The 22,287-nt window shown below is 46.1% G+C and overlaps 2 protein-coding genes across 6 annotated transcripts in view; one reads left to right on the top strand and one right to left on the bottom strand.

The window, feature by feature from the left end:
- The window catches only part of LOC129818954 (DENN domain-containing protein 1A-like), a 160,044-nt gene extending 151,846 nt beyond the window's left edge, over positions 1-8,198 (top strand). For 3 of the 5 annotated variants that reach the window (XM_055875332.1, XM_055875330.1, XM_055875331.1), the window contains 4 exons: positions 1,243-1,313; positions 2,996-3,133; positions 3,967-4,201; positions 4,420-8,198. In XM_055875332.1, the coding sequence (XP_055731307.1) occupies positions 1,243-1,313; positions 2,996-3,133; positions 3,967-4,201; positions 4,420-5,529 (1,554 nt within the window). In that variant the 3' untranslated portion in view covers positions 5,530-8,198. The remainder of the gene's footprint in view (positions 1-1,242; positions 1,314-2,995; positions 3,134-3,966; positions 4,202-4,419) is intronic. The other 2 variants (XM_055875333.1, XM_055875334.1) reach the window with 1 other exon arrangement.
- A 2,161-nt stretch (positions 8,199-10,359) lies between these two features.
- The window catches only part of crb2a (crumbs cell polarity complex component 2a), a 35,186-nt gene continuing 23,258 nt past the window's right edge, over positions 10,360-22,287 (bottom strand). Inside the window, exons 3-13 of the mRNA XM_055875328.1 lie at positions 22,016-22,211; positions 21,503-21,642; positions 19,359-19,529; positions 19,092-19,205; positions 17,512-18,480; positions 16,468-17,057; positions 15,896-16,061; positions 14,789-15,659; positions 14,335-14,448; positions 11,511-11,637; positions 10,360-11,184 (exon numbers count right to left, since the gene is read on the bottom strand). Coding sequence (XP_055731303.1) covers positions 10,963-11,184; positions 11,511-11,637; positions 14,335-14,448; positions 14,789-15,659; positions 15,896-16,061; positions 16,468-17,057; positions 17,512-18,480; positions 19,092-19,205; positions 19,359-19,529; positions 21,503-21,642; positions 22,016-22,211 — 3,680 coding nt within the window. The 3' untranslated portion in view covers positions 10,360-10,962. The remainder of the gene's footprint in view (positions 11,185-11,510; positions 11,638-14,334; positions 14,449-14,788; positions 15,660-15,895; positions 16,062-16,467; positions 17,058-17,511; positions 18,481-19,091; positions 19,206-19,358; positions 19,530-21,502; positions 21,643-22,015; positions 22,212-22,287) is intronic.

The following is a 22,287-nucleotide window of genomic DNA, read 5'->3' as shown; positions in this document are numbered from 1 at the left end:
ATTGTTTCCCAGATACTGTTTCCCAGACTATATTGTTTCCCAGACTATATTGTTTCCCAGACTATATTGTTTCCCAGATACTGTTTCCCAGACTATATTGTTTCCCAGACTATATTGTTTCCCAGACTATATTGTTTCCCAGACTCTATTGTTTCCCAGACTCTATTGTTTCCCAGTCTCTATTGTTTCCCAGACTCTATTGTTTCCCAGACTCTATTGTTTTCCAGTCTCTATTGTTTCCCAGTCTCTATTGTTTCCCAGTCTCTATTTTTTCCCACTTTCTATTGTTTCCCAGACTCTATTGTTTTCCAGTCTCTATTGTTTCCCAGTCTCTATTGCTTCCCAGTCTCTATTGTTTCCCACTTTCTATTGTTTCCCAGTCTCTATTGTTTCCCAGGCTATATTGTTTCCCAGTCTCTATTGTTTCCCAGTCTCTATTGTTTCCCAGTCTCTATTGTTTCCCAGACTCTATTGTTCCCCGAACTATATTGTTTCCCCAGACTATATTGTTTCCCAGTCTCTATTGTTTCCCAGTCTCTATTGTTCCCCAGATACTGTTTCCCAGTCTCTATTGTTTCCCAGTCTCTATTGTTTCCCAGACTATATTGTTTCCCAGACTCTATTGTTTCCCAGACTCTATTGTTTCCCAGACTCTATTGTTTCCCAGACTATATTGTTTCCCAGACTATATTGTTTCCCAGATACTGTTTCCCAGACTCTTAGTGAAGAGAGCTCTCCTCTATAGGCCAGCTGATGCCCCCCCCACACACACACACTAATTAGTCTTGTAGTTCTTCCCTTAACTACCTCCTCCCACTGAGTTTGACCCTCTGGGTTAGGGTCAGGGCTGGGGGCAGCCAGGGCAGCTGGAAATACCAGATTACGTTTGACCTCTAACCCCTCACCCAACCCCATGACCTCTGACCCCACCTGGTCTCAGGTGGTAGCTGTAGGGTTGCTCCGTTATGACACATCCTCCCCCATCCAAGGTTTAGGGTTCACCACATTTTTTTTGCAGAATGTCTTTGGTGTCAGACAGGAGAAAATCACTATATTCTGTGTGGATATGACATTTTACTTATCAACTGATATTCACATACGGGCTAATGTCTAAGCATGTGTATTGACATATCAACATGCATATGGACTAACATATGTCCACAATATTTTCTGTGTCTGTGTCCGTTAGTGTAACTCGATTGGAATAGTTTGTTTGTGATTTTATTTTTTATATTTCCACAGGCCCGTCCACCTAGGCCTCAGGTAGCCAAGAGACCTCGCAGCAACGTGGGCCTGGAGAGTAGCCCTGAACAGTAAGACCACCAAGCTACACTATACACATCCTCATCATCACCATCATCGTCATCACATAGTTCATCATAAGCTACACTATAAACATCCTCATCACCCATCTTCATCATCACCATCACCTAGTTCCTTATAAGCTACACTATACACATCCTCAAATCACCCATCATCTTCATCACCTAGTTCCTCATAATCTACACTATACACATCCTCAAATCACCCATCATCTTCATCACCATCATCTTCATCACCTAGTTCCTCATAATCTACACTATACACATCCTCAAATCACCCATCTTCATCATCACCATCATCTTCATCACCTAGTTCCTTATAAGCTACACTATACACATCCTCAAATCACCCATCTTCATCATCACCCATCTTCATCACCTAGTTCCTTATAAGCTACACACTTACCAAGGTCTGCAACTACAACAAATTGTTTTAGTTTTCATTTGGACAGGGTTCTCCAGCTCCAGTGCTGGATAGATACTGGATGTGCAGGCTTTCGCTCAAGCCCTGCAGTAATCCAAAAATGAAGAGCACAATTAGTTGATTATTTTGGACTGGAGTTGGAGAACCCTGTCCTATACTAATAATGAAGAACTTGCAACTATACCCACTACCATGTTATTGACACATACACAAACACTTCATCTACATACTCACTACCAGAAACGCACATATTAGCCACAGTATAATGTATGCAGATACACACCATGATATCCCTGGAAACCCTCTATTTATGTTGGTACTCAGCCCCACAGTCCCAGAAGCATGTATGAGAGCTTCTGAGGGCTAGTGTAGCATGAAGCTAACCATTGGGAGTTAGCCAATTTCACAGTCTCCTGAGGTGTAGAGTAGCATGAAGCTAACCATTCGGCATTAGCCAACTATTCTCAATAAATTACACCTCGGGGTTTCCAGTGTTTTCAGTTCATCTAGTGTGTGTTTGTGATGTAACTGTGAGAAAGGTTCAATCAAATATTCATGGAGTTTTTAGGCTGGACTTAGCCACTAGATTAACAAAGCTGTAACAATCTAAGTGTGTTATTCAAAGGTTGTGGGAATGCTTATTTGTTTTTTTATACAATGCGTGGGTCTAATCCTGAATGCTGATTGGTCAAAACCACTTGATTGAAGACCCACAGACTACACTCAGACTCACTTTTGGGGAAGTCTACAGATGTTTGCTGCCCTCTTGTGGCATATGAAAAGAAGTTGTTGGATTGGTCTGATGTTACCAATGAAGAAAAATGTCACAGGCCAAGACTGAGATTTCTCTCTTTCTGTCTTTTTCAACCATCTCTCCATTTCTCACACCTTATTGAAAAACAAAGAAATCATTAAATGAAATTTAAAGTGTTCTGTTCTATATCTATCAGTCATACATCAATTCTTTTTTAAAGATAACATTTCACACAAAATCTTCTGATATACAAAAAATGATTCAATTTTCTTTTTCTTTGTCTGTCTCTCTTTTCTTCTCTCGCTCCTCTCTCTCTCTCTCTCTCTCTCTCTCTCTCCCTCCTCTCTCTCTCTCTCTCTCTCTCTCTCTCTCTCTCTCTCTCTCGCTGCTCTGTGTGGGATATGGGATATCTCTTTATCTCTCCTTCCTTTTCTATCTCTGTCATTCCCTTTCACTTTCTTTCTCTCTCTGCCTATGCTTATCTACCTCCCCCAGTGGTGGCCGTCCCACACGTCACTACACAGTCTTTCTGTCCGAGGACTCATCAGGCGACGAGCTGCAGCACGAAGACGACTCCATTGCCAGCTTCCCCGAGAACTTTCTCTTCTCTGCCCCCTTCGAATGGTCACCCCTGTACGCTGCACTCCTACCTATGATAATGCACTCACTTCATTGTGTAGTGCTTCTTTGATTGGCTTATCTCCGTCCGGCTCGATGCATGATTGGGCGGCTGATCCGCCACTCTTCCAATGTTTTTTCTTTGATTGTTTTCGATTGGCTGAACACGATCTCTTTCTGCTGTCTGCATTAGGTTTTGTGGTCCATCTCTCAAATGTTTTTTGGCTCCATTGCCAGCAAACATTATAATCTGCTGCAATAGTAGCTTATCATGTAGCAAAAAAAAGCAGGCCTCAGTCAGGCAAGTGTAGCGACAGCAAGTGTAGAGACAGATTTCTGTTCAAGCAGGCAGAAATACAGCATCATCCGTTTGCATCATATGATGTAGGATGTATTTCTGCCTGTTTGAACGGCAGTAAGCTCAGGTACACATGAAAACATGACATGACCCTGAGAATCGATAGAACATCGCTCCAATATGCTCAGAAATTATATAACATTCAAAATGGTTGAATCTTTCCTTTAATAATCGTATCTATGTGCTGGGACTGTAACAGTGTAACTGCTCACAGGGTGGGCAACTCCAGTCCTCGGGGGCCTGATTGGTGTCATACTTTTTCTCCATCCCTAGTAAACACAGCTGATTAATCAAATTGTATTCCAAACAGAAGATCATGATTGGTGTCACAGTTTTGCCTCCAATAATCAACTAATCAGGCCCGCGAGGACTGGAATTGCCCACCCCTGTCAACAGTTTACTGTACTGCATGTGACAATATTAATTATGTGCAACTGTGCGTGCAGCCGTGCACACATGCATGTAGCTAATTAAATAATTTGTCCGACAGGCCGCCTCCTTACCGCTCCCTGAAAGAGGCGGAGGGGGGGGAGGAGCCCATCAGCGGCCCCTCCTACACAGCCCCGCCCAGCCCAGTGATGGAGAAGTTTGCTGATATCAACCTGCTGGGGAACATGTTCAGCTGCTTGGACGAGCCTGAGGGACAGCAACTCAGCCTGGCCAAGAGCCTGGAGGACCTTCGCACACCCAAAGACCCCCAGGAGCAGCAGAAATTAATCTACCAGGTACTAGAGGACACGTGGGACATGGTGGCTACAGACCTGAATCAAAAATGGATTTCAGGGGTCTAAATCTCCCGGTTTGCGTGCCAAAAACAGCCCACAAGCCGTCTAAAAAAATTGTTAGACTTCTGTGGTCCATTAACTATACTCATGTTACATTATATAGCATTTGATAGTACAGGTTATCAGCTGTTTTGTTCTCTTGTTTCTTCCCTCTGTAGCGGATGGACCTGAGTGGCACCCTTCCAGGCCTCAAGCACTCCAACCCCTACAACAAGATGTGGAGCATGCATGGGCAGGATGATATGGCCATGTCCGGACGGGTGTCTCCGAATTGGGACCGACCCCTGTCCGTGCCCCCCCCTGACCTGGAAGAGCTGCGGCCCCCTAGCCGAGAGAGCTTCGGTCCCGGGGTCCTCGAGCGGCCAGATCTCTTCATCACCCCCAGCCAAGGGGAGTGCATCACCATCCCCCGCCCCCAGGGGAGGAAAACCCCAGAGCCAGGTAAGGTCTTGGGTCCTCCACCAGTGCCCCAGCCCCGGACCAAGCCGGGGGTAGTGGGGGATGGTGGGACCACTACAGCAGGGGGGCAGGAGTTCCGGCAGGCCCTTGGGATGGGGGGTGACCTGATGCTGCAGCCCACCAAGATGGACTTCAATGACGGGAGGGATGTGGACCTGCTCAGCCTCCTGGACCCCCTGAACAACCCGGCCCAGACCACCACCACCCCAGCCTTGGCAGGGGAAGGAGCAGACACCCGGTCCAGTGCCGAACCTCCAACCTCCAGGCCTGTTCTCCCGCCACGTCCCTACCCTCAGAGCCTGCCCCCCTTCCACCAACACATGCCCCTGAACCCCTTCACCCCGCCCCTCGGCTACTCCACCCACAGACACTACTCGCCCACCGTAGCGGGGAATCCCTTCGGCGGCGGTGCCTACGGGCCTCCTGCCTCCGCCTATTTCCACGCCTCCCCCCATGGTCACCCTCCTCACCCTCTTTCTACAATGCCGGGGCTCTACAGACTGTCCTCCCCCGTGGGGTCTACCCTCCCTCCTGGTATGGGATCCATGCGGTCTGCCTTCCCCAGTCATGGCGGTCCTCCCCCCACCTCCTCAGGCAGCCACCATGCTCTCTCTAACCTGTTGGACTCCCCCTCGGTCCCCACCCCTAGCCTTTCCACTAGGGTACTGCCAAAGCCTCCCAACACTGCAGAGGACTCCAACGAGACTCAGGATCCCTTTGGGGACCTACTGGCCATGGCTAAGCCGGCCGCTGCACCACCTAAAAAGAAGGTAGAGGGCCTTCGGGGGAAGTGGGAGACTTTTGACTAACCCCCCTTTCCTTACTTTCCACGTGTGGGCGTTGTCTTATTCACCTCTTCCCTGCACCAGCTTATGCTGCTGACCAATGAGTAACAGAGTCTGTGTCAGGCGACCAATCAAGAGGCTGGGTTCCAAGCTGTCCCCTCTCCCCCGTCTCCCACTCTGCTAAATGTCGCAGTTCACACCTCACTCTTTCTCTCTCTCCCTCTCTCTCCCCCTCCTCTCTCCGTCTCTCTCTATGTCTCTATGTTTCTCTCTCTCCTCTCTCTCGTCCTTCAGTCTGGAATGGGACTCTCAACCCGGCCTTGCTTCTTTCAGTACGCTGTATATGCCAACCATGCACAGCCCATGCTAGCGCGCTCTTGCACAGTATCCCTTGGTGTTAGCTGTGTGTGTTCAATGCCTTCACTTAGACGTTAGCTTAGCTCAAACTGGAAGGCGTGTGGCCTCTAAAACACATCTTGACTCTATCCTGGGACCCGGCACCAAAAGGCCATCATGTTTCAGAAACTGTCAGAGCCGTGTCTGTTGCTACGATGGTAATGCTAATCATTAGAGTAGCTAGTAGTTTGTGGATTTCCCAGCTTAGCGGTGTTATAGTCCGATCTGTGGCACATCGCTAACATGCAGTCCGTCCACCCTCAATGTGTTCAGCGGCGTCATGTTTTTAGAGGAAACTCTCGAATGATACATGATTTTGTTTGCCTGGACTAACTAATGGACCGTTGTCATTGACTGAAGCAAATCCACCAGAACATTTTGACTGAACGGAGTTGGTTGTGGACCTTGGTTTACGTTATGCCGGTTACAGCAATCTTTCAGGTGAAACTTTTGCTAATTCATTTGTCAAACTTTAAGAAGCCATGATTGTAAATTCCTATGTTGTAGGAGGAGAATATAGAACAACCATGTTGCACCAATCATGTTTGCTATTTAAACTCATCCCATGTATTCCCTTTTCCCCTTGTTGATTTTGGCCTTATTCTAAGTGTTATCATGTTTTCTGTGTCTGAGGACAGTGATCATCTACTACTGAGTCACTGGCTGCTTGCTCAGTGTGCTGCTACTATGTGTGCAAGAGTGTAAAGTATGTACTGACAAAATGGCTACCGTTGTCGGTTGCGTTTGCAACCGATTGCCAGTGCGCTTCCGTTTGGATCCGAAATGACTCAAATCAGGACCTAGACCAAGAACTAAGACGACACTAGTCTGTGACACTATAGGACGTTTGTCCCGACAACTGCTACAAATAAACCCCCACCACCTTGTGGGTAATCACATTCATGGAGTCATAGGGGCTAACATTTGGGAGAACTCCTACATGCTAATGCTAAAGGCTAGTGGTGTGGTGGAAGATACAGTAAGGCTGTGGAGCAAAATCATGTCAAATTATGTCTGTGGAAAATTGAATTGGAACACATCTTGGTCCTTGCTTTGTGTGTAGAGGGAACAAAATAGAATGTACAGTGTATGATTGATTAAAGAGAGATATCAAGTACTGTGTCGGCTAATACTAGAAACATGAAGTAAAGTTTCATCTTTTGGAGCTCCTCCTCAGAGTTACGCGTTTCTCCTCTCTGGTCACAACAGCTTATGGAGAAAATAATCCATTGAATCTCTGGGATACTTCATACAACGGCACTAATGAGTTAGCAAGAACTTCAGTGACATTTAAGTCTTTCTTAGTCCATCCTGAAATGGTTTGCAAAATATTTCCCCCAGTTTTAGATGGTGATTCACCTATACTGCAATATGCATCTATAATATGGACCTTTTAATTGATTTTGTCAAAAAGGTTTGCAAAATAAAGCCAAAATACAGACTTTTCTCTGAAGCGGTGTTAGTGACGTTGATTAGCTAGTCATACATTACTCAAGTTAGCGATAATTCATTCACAAAGGATTAGTAATAATTTGTTGTCAATATTTACCTGGCTATATCTAGACATCCCTAAGTATTCATTGTGTTTATAAGAAACCTTGATTTTACCAGAGCCTACAATAATAATACATGGGAATTGTATATCACTTTTCAAGGAACCCTATGGTTTGTATGCACCTTTCTTAGGGGCTGTGGTAACTTCTGATCGACAATACATTTGAAGTGTGGTTTAAGAATCCGAGCAATGCATTAAATTAAATCTCACTCTAACAACTTGTCAAGACAGTAGCACAGTATTTATTGAATGAGTGAACATTCAGTGACAACAGTCTTTGCCTTACCGTCAAGGATACTCCATTATGTTTTAATCCATATCTACGTTGGGCAAAAGTCATTGGTGTGTCTATTTATTGCTGATGTAGATGGTGTCCATACCTCCACATCCCCTTCCACATCCCCTGTATCTCCCCTCCACATCCCCTCAATCCCTTCCACATCCCCTCCATTTTTAGTTTTTTCTGTTTCTTTTCCTCGTTTGTATATCTCTCACGATTATAAAGAACACAGTCACACAAGCACTGCCTGGCTTCTTTTCATTCCCTTCTTTAGCTGGTAGTTGTACTGATTCTCTTCTTTTCTAGCCATGTTTCTGTCTGTCACTCTCATTGGATCTGCAGTGTGATCTGCTTATTGACCAACCTATTCCCTGAAGTCAAAGACTGTAACTATTGCCTCTTCTGAAGATCCTTAGTAGTGTCTTTTGGACCCTGTGTGTTAATAAATTGGGTTCGAAGAAAGATCAATTGCTTTCTCATGATGTTAGTTTACAGGGTTTTTTGGGGGCAGATTCTGTTGGCATGTTGACCATTTAGATTCATATCTTATGAGCGGAAACACCCAGATATAAAGGTAAGGTATTTCCCTCACAAATCGGAACCAATAGTTGTTCCTCAAAGCTAGGCTCAGCTGAACTAGGCTAATGCTAACTAACTCCAAAAGCTCCTATAAATTGAAGGGACACTCGAGCAACTAGAGGTACAGTATCCATCGCCTTATAATTGAAAGGTGCTGACTCAGTTTTCTCAGTGTTTTTATTATAAGAATCTCCCGCTATTTTTTTTATATACATTTTTTTAACACATACTTACAGTTCAATAACAACAAGGTTGTGTTTGTGTAGAATCCTCTATACAGTGCGGTCTTCATTGCATATTTTGAACTCTTGCTTTTTATGCAAAACCTTGTATGAACAGTATCAACATAAGAAATGTCCAGCGTCACTGAAAGTAGAATGTGAGAACAGTGCAAACTAATGCAGATATCGAACAACCCAGCAAAGAACTACAGTCAAATCATTTCTGACATAATTTACAACAATAAGACACAAACGTTTAGATTTTCCTCAGTATATAAAAGAACTAGGATTAAAGGACAGCAGTGTTTTCTCAGTATATAGTTCATATTTGTATCACATTACTTTTCGCTAAAGATTTGATGGAACCCATTCCTCTTATTCTTCAGTTGGGTCTTGCTGTGACTTGATGTTTGCATTAAGAAACAGTGAAGCACTTTTAAGGAAACATTTTTTGTACAATACAGTCAAAGTCCAAGTATGACAAAATGTTTGAGAATGTGACAAGAAGATAAAGGCATAGTGACATTTTGCCTTACTTTCATTGTTTCCAGTCACATACTTACAGTACGCCTGCTTTTGGTGAGAGTGACATCTTCAAATAAGGACAGGTAAATATACTGTACAGCGTCTCAGGCTTTAACACAGATATCTGCATCGTCAGTTTGTTTAAACGTCATAAAAAAATATTCTAAATCAGAAACTTCTATCCTGTTGTTTCATCACTAATCTAGCTGCTCAGAAAACCGATTGTCTTATCCTCCGTTAGTAAACAGAAGTGAGCATGTTGCGTTAAATCTAACACAAAATGAGCGGAAGAACATCCTTTGTGCACATGAACGTGCTTAATTTCAACTTAAAATCAAACACAAAATCAAACACGTTTGAACGACCAAAAATATACAAACTATAGCCTCTTCACACAAAAAGAAAATCAGTCATTCAAATTTGGGAAGGGGTAGGGATTGTGGAGTCCGACAGAGAGCGAGGTCTCACAAGGATTAATTTATTCTCCAAAGTGCTTGCTCTACCAGTTCTAGAACTGTGTAACCTTGAGTGTGTAGTGGTGCCACAATTCCACATATTGTGACCATGGAGGATAAATGAGTCTTATGAGCAGAGTTCCTGGGGGGGAAGAGACAGACATGTCTTCAACAGGCAGTACATTGTCGGGTAGATTCTTTGCTAGTGGTGACTAAAGTGGCTTTGTAAAGAAAACCAACCCGTTGATTACAGTTGCTTTTGGCCCATAGACTGCTTAAACGGTGCAGAACCATTGAACTTTTAGTTGTAAAAGTTGTAAAATACTGAACCTCAGATTGTTGCCCTACCTTTAACCAAGAATTGCAAGGCTCTAGTAAGGGTGTGGGTAGGTGGTGCCCCCTGTTTATGTATTTCTTAAAAAGAGAAGTCCATCCAGTCCATCTTCCCAATGCTCACTCCTAGAGCATATGCCTCCTCTCCGTCTGTGGGAGACAAGCGGTTGTCCTTTGGTCCTTGGGCCCCCCAACCAGGATGCTCCAACTGTCAGTTCTACCAACCAACCCCCACTGCCCAACCCCACTCCTCCAACTGTCAGTTCTCTACCAACCAACCCCCACTGCCCACCCTCACTCCTCCAACTGTCAGTTCTCTACCAACCAACCCCCACTGCCCACCCTCACTCCTCAAACTGTCAGTTCTCTACCAACCAACCCCCACTGCCCACCCTCACTCCTCCAACTGTCAGTTCTCTACCAACCAACCCCCACTGCCCACCCTCACTCCTCCAACTGTCAGTTCTCTACCAACCAACCCCCACTGCCCACCCTCACTTTTCCAACTGTCAGTTCTCTACCAACCAACCCCCACTGCCCACCCTCACTCCTCCAACTGTCAGTTCTCTACCAACCAACCCCCACTGCCCACCCTCACTCCTCCAACTGTCAGTTCTCTACCAACCAACCCCCACTGCCCACCCCCACTCCTCCAACTGTCAGTTCTCTACCAACCAACCCCCACTGCCCAACCCCACTCCTCCAACTGTCAGTTCTCTAACAACCAACCCCCACTGCCAACCCTCACTCCTCCAACTGTCAGTTCTCTAACAACCAACCCCCACTGCCCACCCTCACTCCTTTAACCTCCACTCCCTCCCCAAGATCCTCAAAACCACTCACACATTAGATCAGTCCATCAAACCACAATTACACGGCACCACTGGGTCAGTAACATGTCCATCCGTCTAGCAGGGGGAAGCAGATCATCTCTTCTCCTCCTGTATCTCCTTCCAGCCAGCTAGACTGACTATACAGAGTCTATTGTCTCAAGTGAGTCTCGCGCACCTGCCAGCAGTGCGGTGCTCTCAGATCTGCTTTTGCAGCTTTTTGTGTTACGCTGCATAGCAACATGTTCCGAGCACAGTTCTCGGATCAGCTTTTATGACCCGATCAGATGAGCCGCTCCTCTGGGGGAACCTTGAGCATGCTGTCCATCTCCAGACGCGCCCCGGCCACCTCCTGAGTGCTGGGGCTGTAGGCGCCCTCTGACTGGCGTTTCTTGCGGGCAGTGAGCACCATGAAGGTGATGCCGATGACAGCCAGCAGGACACAGAGGCACACCAGGGGGATGGCTATCACCAGCCACGGCACCCTCTCTTTCTGGGGCTGTTTCTGCAAGGCGGGAAAACAATCAAGGAACCAAGGGAGAAACGTCAGTGATGAGTAAATGACTATGGCTAATTCTAAAATGACCAAATGCAAAACATTTTTATTACACGTCATAATAATTTGAATGAATAAACCATTATAAATGATTAAATCTTTATAAATACCATAAAACATTTATAAATGTTATTAAGGCTCATGCATTGTAAAGATGAAATACTTATAAATGCTTATTAATGTTTACTAATCATGAAATAATTTATTATAGATGATGAATGCAAAATTACTTTGACGAGAAGGAACAGGAGAATGAAGAAGTCAAGAGTTCTTACGCTTGTATCACAGAACAGACCGCTGTAGCCAGGCAGGCAAACACACCAGAACCTGTTGACTCGATCGATACACGAGCCACCATTCTGACAGGGGTTCGACTCACACTCATCTATCTCCGTTTCACACCTGAGGAGAATAACACAATAAGGATATTTAAAGTCTAGACCAGAGCAAGCATCATGTGAGATATACAGTACCAGTCAAACGTTTGGACACACCTACTTATTCAAGGGTTTCTCTTTATTTTTACTATTTTCTACATTGTAGAATAATAGTGAAGACATCAAAACTATGAAATAACACATGGAATCAAGTAGTAACCAAAAAACTGTTAAACAAATCAAAATATATTTTATATTTGAGATTCTTCAAAGTAGCCACCCTTTGCCTTGATGACAGCTTTGCACACTCTTGGCATTCTCTCAACCAGCTTCACCTGGAATGCTTTTTCAACAGTCTTGAAGGAGTTCCCACATATGCTGAGCACTTGTTGGCTGCTTTTCCTTCACTCTGCGGTCCAACTCATCCCAAACCATCTCAATTGGGTTGAGGTTGGGTGATTGTGGAGGCCAGGTCATCTGATGCAGCACTCCATCACTCTCCTTCTTGGTCAAATAGGCCTTACACCACCTGGAGGTGTGTTGGGTCATTGTCCTGTTGAAAAACAAGTGATAGTCCCACTAAGCGCAAACCAGATGGGATGGCGTATTGCTGCAGAATGCTGCGGTAGCATGCTGGTTAAGTGTGCTTTGAATTCTAAATAAATCAGTGACAGTGTCACTAGCAAAGCTCCACCACACCATCACACCTCCTCCTCCATGCTTCACGGTGGGAACCACACATGCGGAGATCATCCGTTCACCTACTCTGTGTCTCACAAAGACACGGTGGTTGGAACCAAAAATCTCACATTTGGACTCATCAGACCAAAGGACAGATTTCCACCGGTCTAATGTCCATTGCTCGTGTTTCTTGGCCCAAGCAAGTCTCTTCTTCTTACTGGTGTCCTTTAGTAGTGGTTTCTTTTGCAGCAATTCGACCATGAAGGCCTGATTCACGCAGTCTCCTCTGAACAGTTAATGTTGAGATGTGTCTGTTACTTGAACTCTGTGACGCATTTATTTGGGGTGCAATCTGAGGTGCAGTTAACTCTAATGAACTTATCCTCTGCAGCAGAGGTAACTGTGGATCTGTCTTTCCTGTGGCGGTCCTCATGAGAGCCAGTTTCATCATAGCGCTTGATGCTTTTTAGACTGAACTTGAAGAAACTTGAAAAGTTCTTGAAATGTTCCGGATCGAAGTACTGATGGACTGTCGTTTCTCTTTGCTTATTTGAGCTGTTCTTGCCATAATATGGACTTGGTCTTTTACCAAATAGGGTTATATTCTGTATACCACACCTACCTTGTCACAATATAACTGATTGGCTCAAATGCATGAAGAAGGAAAGAAATTCCACAAATTAACTTTTAACAAGGCACACTTGTTAATTGAAATGCATTCCAGGTGACTACCTCATGAAGCTGGTTGAAAGAATGCCAAGAGTGTGCAAAGCTGTCATCAAGGGAAAGAGTGGCTACTTTGAAGAATCTTACATGTAAAATATATTTTGATTTGGCAGGCTCAAAATGGCCAGAAACAAAGAACTTTGTTCTGAAACTCGTCAGTCTATTCAAGTTCTGAGAAATGAAGGCTCTTCCATGCGAGAAATTGCCAAGAAATTGAAGATCTCGTACAGCGCTGTGTACTACTACCCTTCACAGAACAGCGCAAACTGGCTCTAACCAGAATAGACAGAGGAGTGGGAGGCCCCGGTGCACAACTGAGCAAGAAGACAAGTACATTAGTGTCTCCGGGAGTTGCAAAGAAAAAGCCATATGTCAGACTGGCCAATAAAAAGAGAAGAATAAGATGGGCAAAAGAACGCAGACACTGGACAGAGGAACTCTGCCTAGAAGGCCAGCATCCCGGAGTCGCCTCTTCATTGTTGACGTTGAGACTGGTGTTTTGTGTGTACTATTTAATGAAGCTGCCAGTTGAGGACTTGTGAGGCGTCTGTTTCTCAAACTAGACAGTCTAATGTACTTGTCCTCTTGCTCAGTTGTGCACTGGGCCTCCCACTCCTCTTTCTTTTCTGGTTAGAGCCAGTTTGCGCTGTTCTGTGAAGGGAGTAGTACACAGGGTTGTACGTGATCTTCAGTTTCTTGGCAATTTCTCGTATGGAATAGCCTTAATTTCTCAGAATAGACTGATGCGTTTCAGAAGAAAGTTCTTTGTTTTTTGCCATTTTGAGCCTGTAATCGAACCCACAAATGCTGATGGCTCCAGATACTCAACTAGTCTAAAGAAGGCCAGTTTTATTGCTTTAATTAGAACAACAGTTTTCAGCTCTACTAACATAATTGCAAAAGGGTTTCTAATGATCAATTAGCCTTTTAAAATGATAAACTTGGATTAGCTAACACAACGTGCCATTGGAACACAGGAGTGATGGTTGCTGATAATGGGCCTCTGTACACCTATGTAGATATTCCATTAAAAATCTACCATTTACAACATTAACAATGTCTACACTGTATTTCTGATCAGTTTGATGTTATTTGAATGGACAAAAATGTGCTTATCATTCAACAACAAGGACATTTCTAAGTTACCCCAAACTTTTGAATGGTAGTGTATATATTCTGGTATCCATCCCTATCATCCCAAGCAGTTTTTTCCAAACGGTGGTACCCTGGAATGCCTGATTTGTTAACAGCTGTATTATTTTGTGCATGTCAACCATTTTTGTTCCACACTATTGAAAGGAGTTTGGGAACTTACCTCTCCCCTGCAAAACCGGACACACAGGTACAGTTGGCCCCCCACAGTCCGTCATGGCAGATCCCGTTTTCACACTGAACATCCTCTTCGCATGTCAGTGGAGGATAAGTCCACCTGTGGGTAATGTACAGAATCACACCTTCACAATGGCGACTCAAAGCCTGTTTTATCTTCAAAACTATCCAATGTCCATAAATAGGTGTATAAATAAATATCAAAAGTATATAATCATGCAACTTATATTTAGAATATCCCTTTGTCACTTTAATATATTTCCATAAGGTATTCTGTATTTGATCTGATAGGTTGAGAAACTCAATATAAAACTTGTGTAAAACACAAATATGTGCTAGCTAGATAAAAAATTATCTGAGAATCTGTTGTTCCACATGACAATGATCCCTGTCACTTATTGTGACACTAATTGGTTGGTGTAAACAGAAAGTCTACTCACTGGCAGAGTGGGCCGGTGAAGTCGTCTGTGCACTCGCAGGTGTAGCTGTTCACCCGGTCCATGCAGGATCCCCCGTTCTCACAGCCATGTTCCTCACACTCATTCAGGTCCTCTTCGCAAGAAACGCCCCCATACCCCGGGCTGCACACGCACTCGAAACCTGCCAACTCATCCATGCAGGTGCCGTGGACGCAGGGCCCAGACGTGCACTCGTCCGTGTCCACCTCGCAATTTTCTCCCTCCCAACCTGGCTTGCAAACACAGTCAAACTTGTTAAAGAGATCCTTGCACATGGCGCCGTTCTGACAGGGGTCCGAATGGCATACGTCCGCACTCGTACAGCCCATATGAATCTCCTCGTCGCTCGTTCTGTGGAAGTGGGCAGGCTGTGGCGGGTGTAGGTCATCCACAAATGGTAGATAGACCCCGCTGACCCTTACGGCGCCCAGGCAGCCTGTGAAGCTCTCGGCGATAGCAACCTCCGCCCCTTCCTCGTTGAGGAAGTGCAGGGCACCTGCCTCCTCTGGGGTGCTGCTGGCGTCGGTGATGCCATCCACGGTGATGACCCAGTGTGACGCCTCGCTATCCGGGTCAGCCATGGAAATGCTCACCCGGTGCCAACCGCCGTCGGCCACGTGTCGCACGCCGGAGAAGGTCAGCACCTCCACACTGTTGCCACCGTGGATCTCGACACGGATAGAGGAGTCCAGCAGTCCCACCAGTAGGAGCTCGGCCCCGTGGGAGGCACGGAGCAGCACAGCGTTTTCTGAGCGGGTACGGAGCTCCAGGTACACGTGGGTCAGAGACGAGCCCAAGGAACCCTCTGCACTGTACTGCACCGGGTTGTTCTCGAAGGTAGCGTTGGTCACACCTGAGGGTCAACAAGTGGGTAAGACTTCAGATGAAAACACCACCTTTTTGTTTAAGCTATCTAGTATGCATTTTGTGTGTGGGGGGATTTTTCTCATTCATGCAATGACAGATATACACTAAAGTAAATAAAATGGCAATGCTTTTGAAAGAAAGCAATGGTGAAGAAACCCTAAGTAGTTTTGCAAGACTTGAGTGATTTTCTTCAAGCTGAGAATTAGTTTAATATTTCCTCACACTCATATCCATCAGTCAGGTCCACACAATGTCCACCATTGACACACGGGTCACTGACACACCACACACGCGTCTCGCAGGTCTTCCCAGTGAAAGCCACAGGACAAGAACATGCAAAGCCGTTCCAGGTGATGGTGCAGTCTCCTCCGTTCTGGCATGGCTCCGGCTTCAGACCAAAAGAATATTCGGTGAACATTTAAACAACATTTAGTCACTTTTAGTCCAGTCACAAGTCACTGAGTTGTCCTCATTCATTACTGACAATGTCCTTCTATTTCAAGATAATCTGAATTTTGATACAGTTGACATGTCACATTTACATCCTACCCCTCATGTCCCTCATGTCTGTAGTAGTTGATCAAATCAAATTGTATTTGTCACATGCGCAGAATACAACAGGTATACCTTACCGTGAAATGCTTACTTACAAGCCCTTGAAGCCCTTGAACAGTGCAGTTCAATAAATAATTGTCATGTGTCAGTTGTCTTATACCATGGCACGCCTCCGGTTAATACAATATTATTACACGTTATTACAATAGGGGTCCTGGTATGAGAGTAGTCAGTCCTACCTGGCAGGTGTTGTCGCTAATACAGCCCGGCTCCACATTCTCAGCATCGGAGGGGAAGTAGACCTCTCCCTCTGAGTTATTTAGCGTGCTGTTCCATGCGTCCACGTCCAGATGCGCTCCGTCCAGACGCAGGTCCTGCAGGCAGCCCTTGAAGTGTCCCCCCCAGGCCTCAGAGTTTTCACCCTCCCTGGGGAGACCCCCTACGTAGGCCAGGTCCCCACTGTGCACCTCCACCTCGGGAACCTCACCTATTCCGTAGCGCAGGCCGGCGTGCTGGAAGAACACCCGTCCATACTGGACCTCAACGTGTAGAAGTTGCTTCTTGCCGGTGGTCACGACGATGGGTGCCGTCAGTGGGTGGCTTTCGGGGACGGAGCTGACCAGGACTCTCCCCATGCCCAGGAAAACATTAAAGTAGGCCTCGCCCTCTTCTCCGTCCTCTCCGGGTCGCCTCAGCTGGAAGAGCAGGCCATCGGGCTTCAGAGACCGCAGGAAGAAGGAGACGCTGAAGTTGGCGCCGTGATCAGTGCCAATGTCATAGGCACTGTAGCTCACAGTTTCCTCATGGCTGTATGTCCAGGAGGGGAACTCTGTCAGAACAGAATTATAGGAAATAAATACAAACTTGAACCAGAGGAATAAACCATGTGTACCTGGCCATAGAAACACTTTATTTGGATAGTCAGTAACATTTGAACTAACTATCTACTAACTCTAGCCCTAAACCCTTATCCTAACCCTAACCTTAACCTTAGCAAGCAGTTGGTTTTCAACAGATAGTTTGTTGATAGTATGACCATCTGTAAAGCATCTACCGTTGGACTATCCGGGCAATCGAAATAAATTGTAGCCAAACCTTAGGGCAAATTTCTAATCAAAAAGTGAAGACAAATATCTTATAAAAATTACTTTGAAGTGAGCTAGAGCTCTTGGAGTTGCAAATGAGATTAATTAGAAAACGGTCTGGATGGAATTTTCTAAATTAATGTCTTTCTCAGAAGACTGTATTAGCAGATACATTGTTGGAAGGTAAATGTTGCTTACCATCGGAGCAGCTGTGACCGTGGTAGGGCCGGTAGCAGTCGCAGCGGTGGCTGATCCACAGGTCCACACAGTGGCCTTGACCGGAGCAGGGGTCAGGTTCGCACCACTCTGTCTTGCTACAGCCTAGCTCCATCTCATTGGCCTGCTCCTCTGGAAGGTTCTGGGGCAGGATGTCCTTGAAGTCGATCATCAAGTCCTCCACACACCCCACAAACCCGTGGCCACTCTTCGTGTGCTCCAGCAACTCTCCGGGGGCACCGCCCACGTAGACGTGACCGAACGCCTCAGAGGGAACGAAGTGTGGCCCGTTGGGACCACCATCCTTCACCGTGCACCCTTCACTGTCGCATCCTGGACCTTTCAGGTTAAAAACCAGCCCTTCCTCTTCGTTCACATACACGTCAGCGTCGTGCCAGTCTCCGTCGCTGACCAGCCCAGAGAATGCAACCTCCAGCTCGGCGTCTTCCGAGAAGGCCTTGGCGCGAAGACCTCCACCCACAATCTCCAGCAGGAGGTGGCTGTCGGCATCACCACGGTAGAAAAGCACCATGTCGGGCAAGGTGGTGCGAAAGCGTAGCCGGACTCCCTTTCCATGGTGGTGGTGCTCGGCATGCCTCCGTCTCCTCCTCTCTTCCACTTCCAGGGTGACCATGATAAGGACGAAGCCCGGACTGGAGAATGAGAAGGTGGTGGGGGTGGAGCAGAGCTCGCCGTAGAAGCCGTGGGGGCAGAGGCAGGTGTGGCCATGCTCTTCCTCTTCCAGCCACGGGTGGCAGGTTGCGCCATTCTGGCATTCTTGATCCACGCAGCCCAGGAGCTGGATGTCACAGTGGTGGCCACCCCAGGGCAGCTTGTCAGGCTCAGCCTCAGGACAGTGGCAGGTGTAGCTGGCTACGCCGTCCTCGCACCATGCACCGCTCAGACACGGCTGGCTCTCGCACTCATCAATGTTGATTTCGCAAATTTCCCCTGCAAATGCAATGTACTATTTCAGTCAGACTTTTGAAGATTTATCAACCTAGAATTGAATCTACAGATCAGTCCATTCTTCTGATATGATAAAAACAGCACAAGGATATATACTGAGTGTACAAAACATTAAGAACACCTTCCTAATATTGAGTCCCCCTCTTTTGCCCTCAAAACAGCCTCAATTCGTTGGGCATGGAAAGTGTCGAAAGCATTTCACAGGTATGTTGGCCCATGTTGACTCCAATGCTTCCCACAGTTGTGTCCTTTGGGTGGTGGACAATTGGAAACTGTTGAGCGTGAAAAACCCAGCGTTACAGTTCTTCATACCCCGTTCAAAGGCAGTTAAATCTTTTGTCTTGCTCATTCACCCTCTGAATGGCACACATACACAATCCATTTCTGAATTGTTTCAAGGCTTTAAAATCCTTCTTTAACCTGTCTCCTCCCCTTCATCTACACTGATTGAAGTGGATTTAACAAGTGACATCAAATAAGGGATCATAGACTGACCAGGTGAGTCCAGGAGAAAGCTGTGTCATGGAAAGAGCAGGCGTTCCTAATGTTTTGTACAGTCGGTGTAGATAATACTGCGTTTTTGAAAACCTTACCCATAAATCCTTCCGGACATAAACAGATGTAGCCATTCACCTGATCCTCACAAGAGCCTCTATTCTGGCAGGGTTCAGACTCACACTCATCAATGTTCACGGAACAGTTCTCTCCTGGAAAGGGACAAAGAAACAACACCAACAACCTTATTCTTTGTCTTTGTGAAATGGCCAAAACAGTTCAAAAAAGTAACCAACCTTAAATTTGCTCCTGTGCAACGTTCAATGTTAGTAAAAACCCTCTTCTTTCATTGGACTGCGTCTCACCTGCGAAGCCGGATTGACATTGGCACAGGTATCCGGCAGCGTCGGCGAACCTGAACTCCCAATCCATCTCCCAGTGGGATGTGTCGGAACGCTCGAAACACTCGCCGTCGTTTTCACATGGCTGCTCAGCACACTCATCAATGTCCATCTCACAGTTCTCCCCCTCATAACCTAGGATAACCAATGACATGGAAATACACTGTATGTAGTACTGTTCACTCTAAGCCTAAACAAACTGCACCACTATTAGACCACTATGACACCACCCTCTTTCACTCTCCAGTCATCTGACAGCATGAACAACTGTAGCTACACCAGACATGGACAACTGTACCTACACCAGACATGGACAACTGTACCTATACCAGACATGGACAACTGTACCTACACCAGACATGAACAACTGTACCTACACCAGACATGAACAACTGTACCTACACCAGACATGAACAACTGTACCTATACCAGACATGGACAACTGCACCTACACCAGACATGGACAACTGTACCTACACCAGACATGAACAACTGTACCTACACCAGACATGGACAACTGTACCCACACCAGACATGAACAACTGTACCTACACCAGACATGGACAACTGTACCTACACCAGACATGGACAACTGCACCTACACCAGACATGGACAACTGCACCTACACCAGACATGGACAACTGTACCTACACCAGACATGGACAACTGTACCTACACCAGACATGGACAACTGTACCTACACCAGACATGGACAACTGTACCTACACCAGACATGGACAACTGTACCTACACCAGACATGGACAACTGTACCTACACCAGACATGGACAACTGTACCCACACCAGACATGAACAACTGTACCTACACCAGACATGGACAACTGTACCTACACCAGACATGGACAACTGTACCTACACCAGACATGGACAACTGTAGCTACACCAGACATGGACAACTGCACCCACACCAGACATGGACAACTGAACCTAGACCAGACATGGACAACTGTACCTACACCAGACATGGACAACTGTACCTATACCAGACATGGACAACTGTACCTACACCAGACATGGACAACTGTACCTATACCAGACATGGACAACTGTAACTACACCAGACATGAACAACTGTACCTACACCAGACATGGACAACTGTACCTACACCAGACATGGACAACTGTACCTACACCAGACATGGACAACTGTACCTACACCAGACATGGACAACTGCACCTACACCAGACATGGACAACTGTACCTACACCAGACATGGACAACTGTACCTACACCAGACATGGACAACTGTACCTACACCAGACATGGACAACTGTACCTACACCAGACATGGACAACTGTACCTACACCAGACATGGACAACTGTACCTACAAAAGACATGGACAACTGTACCCACACCAGACATGAACAACTGTACCTACACCAGACATGGACAACTGTACCTACACCAGACATGGACAACTGTACCTACACCAGACATGGACAACTGTAGCTACACCAGACATGGACAACTGCACCCACACCAGACATGGACAACTGTACCTATACCAGACATGGACAACTGTACCTACACCAGACATGGACAACTGTACCTATACCAGACATGGACAACTGTACCTACACCAGACATGAACAACTGTACCTACACCAGACATGGACAACTGTACCTACACCAGACATGGACAACTGTACCTACACCAGACATGGACAACTGTACCTACACCAGACATGGACAACTGTACCTATACCAGACATGGACAACTGTACCCACACCAGACATGGACAACTGTACCCACACCAGACATGGACAACTGTACCTATACCAGACATGGACAACTGTACCCACACCAGACATGAACAACTGTACCTACACCAGACATGAACAACTGTACCTACACCAGACATGGACAACTGTACCTACACCAGACATGGACAACTGTACCTACACCAGACATGGACAACTGTACCTACACCAGACATGGACAACTGCACCTACACCAGACATGGACAACTGCACCTACACCAGACATGAACAGCTGCAGCACCATATCATTTTAGTGTTTGTCTTTTTAACCCTTTTTGACAACATTTCTGCAAATGTGGTGGGTAATGGTAAGGTGCACATACCAGGCCAGCAGAGACAGGTATACTCTTTGACTCCCTCCAGGCAGGTAGCGCCGTGCTGACACGGGTCAGACGCACACTCAGGGATGTCCTCCTCACAGTGATCACCCAGGAAGCCTGTGTCCTCACAGTCACACTCATAGCTGTAGGAAAGGAAGTCTGGGTCAGTTGCAATCCCTACATTGACATTCAACAAAGCATATAGGCCGAATACAAATTAATGCAATGTAACAGATAAAGCTTACACATACACATGGTAAGACACTCTACATACACATGGTAAGACACTCTACACACACATACACATGGTAAGACACTGGGGATCCATAATAAACCCCAGGAAGAGTAGCTGCTGCCTTGGCAGGAACTAATGGGGATCCCTAATAAATACAAATAATGCCCTGTCTCAATGTGAGGGGCTTAAGCTCACCAAAACGTCAGTCAGGCCCCAAAGTAATTTAAGGACAGGATTTGTGTCTGTCTGGTGGGGCAATCCTAAAAGCCGTGGGCAGTTACCTGTCCACCTTGTCCTGACAGATGGCCCCATTTAGGCAGGGATCGCTAGCACACTCGTCAATGTCCACCTCGCAGTCTGTGCCCTCGAACCCAGGCAGACACTCACAGGAGTACAGACCAAGGAGGTCATGGCAGGTGGCTCCGTTGCGGCACGGGTTGGACTCGCACTCATCTATCTCCGCCTCACAATTCACTCCTGTGAGAGGTAGAGGAAAAAGGAGCAAAAGAATCCGAGAATGTGATGAATGAGAAACAAACCATCTCGAGTGGGA

The sequence above is a fragment of the Salvelinus fontinalis genome, chromosome 21 (genome assembly GCF_029448725.1).
Source record: "Salvelinus fontinalis isolate EN_2023a chromosome 21, ASM2944872v1, whole genome shotgun sequence".
Lineage (NCBI taxonomy): Eukaryota > Metazoa > Chordata > Actinopteri > Salmoniformes > Salmonidae > Salvelinus > Salvelinus fontinalis.
Note: the sequence above shows the minus strand (reverse complement) of the source record. Positions and strands in the feature narration are given on the sequence as shown.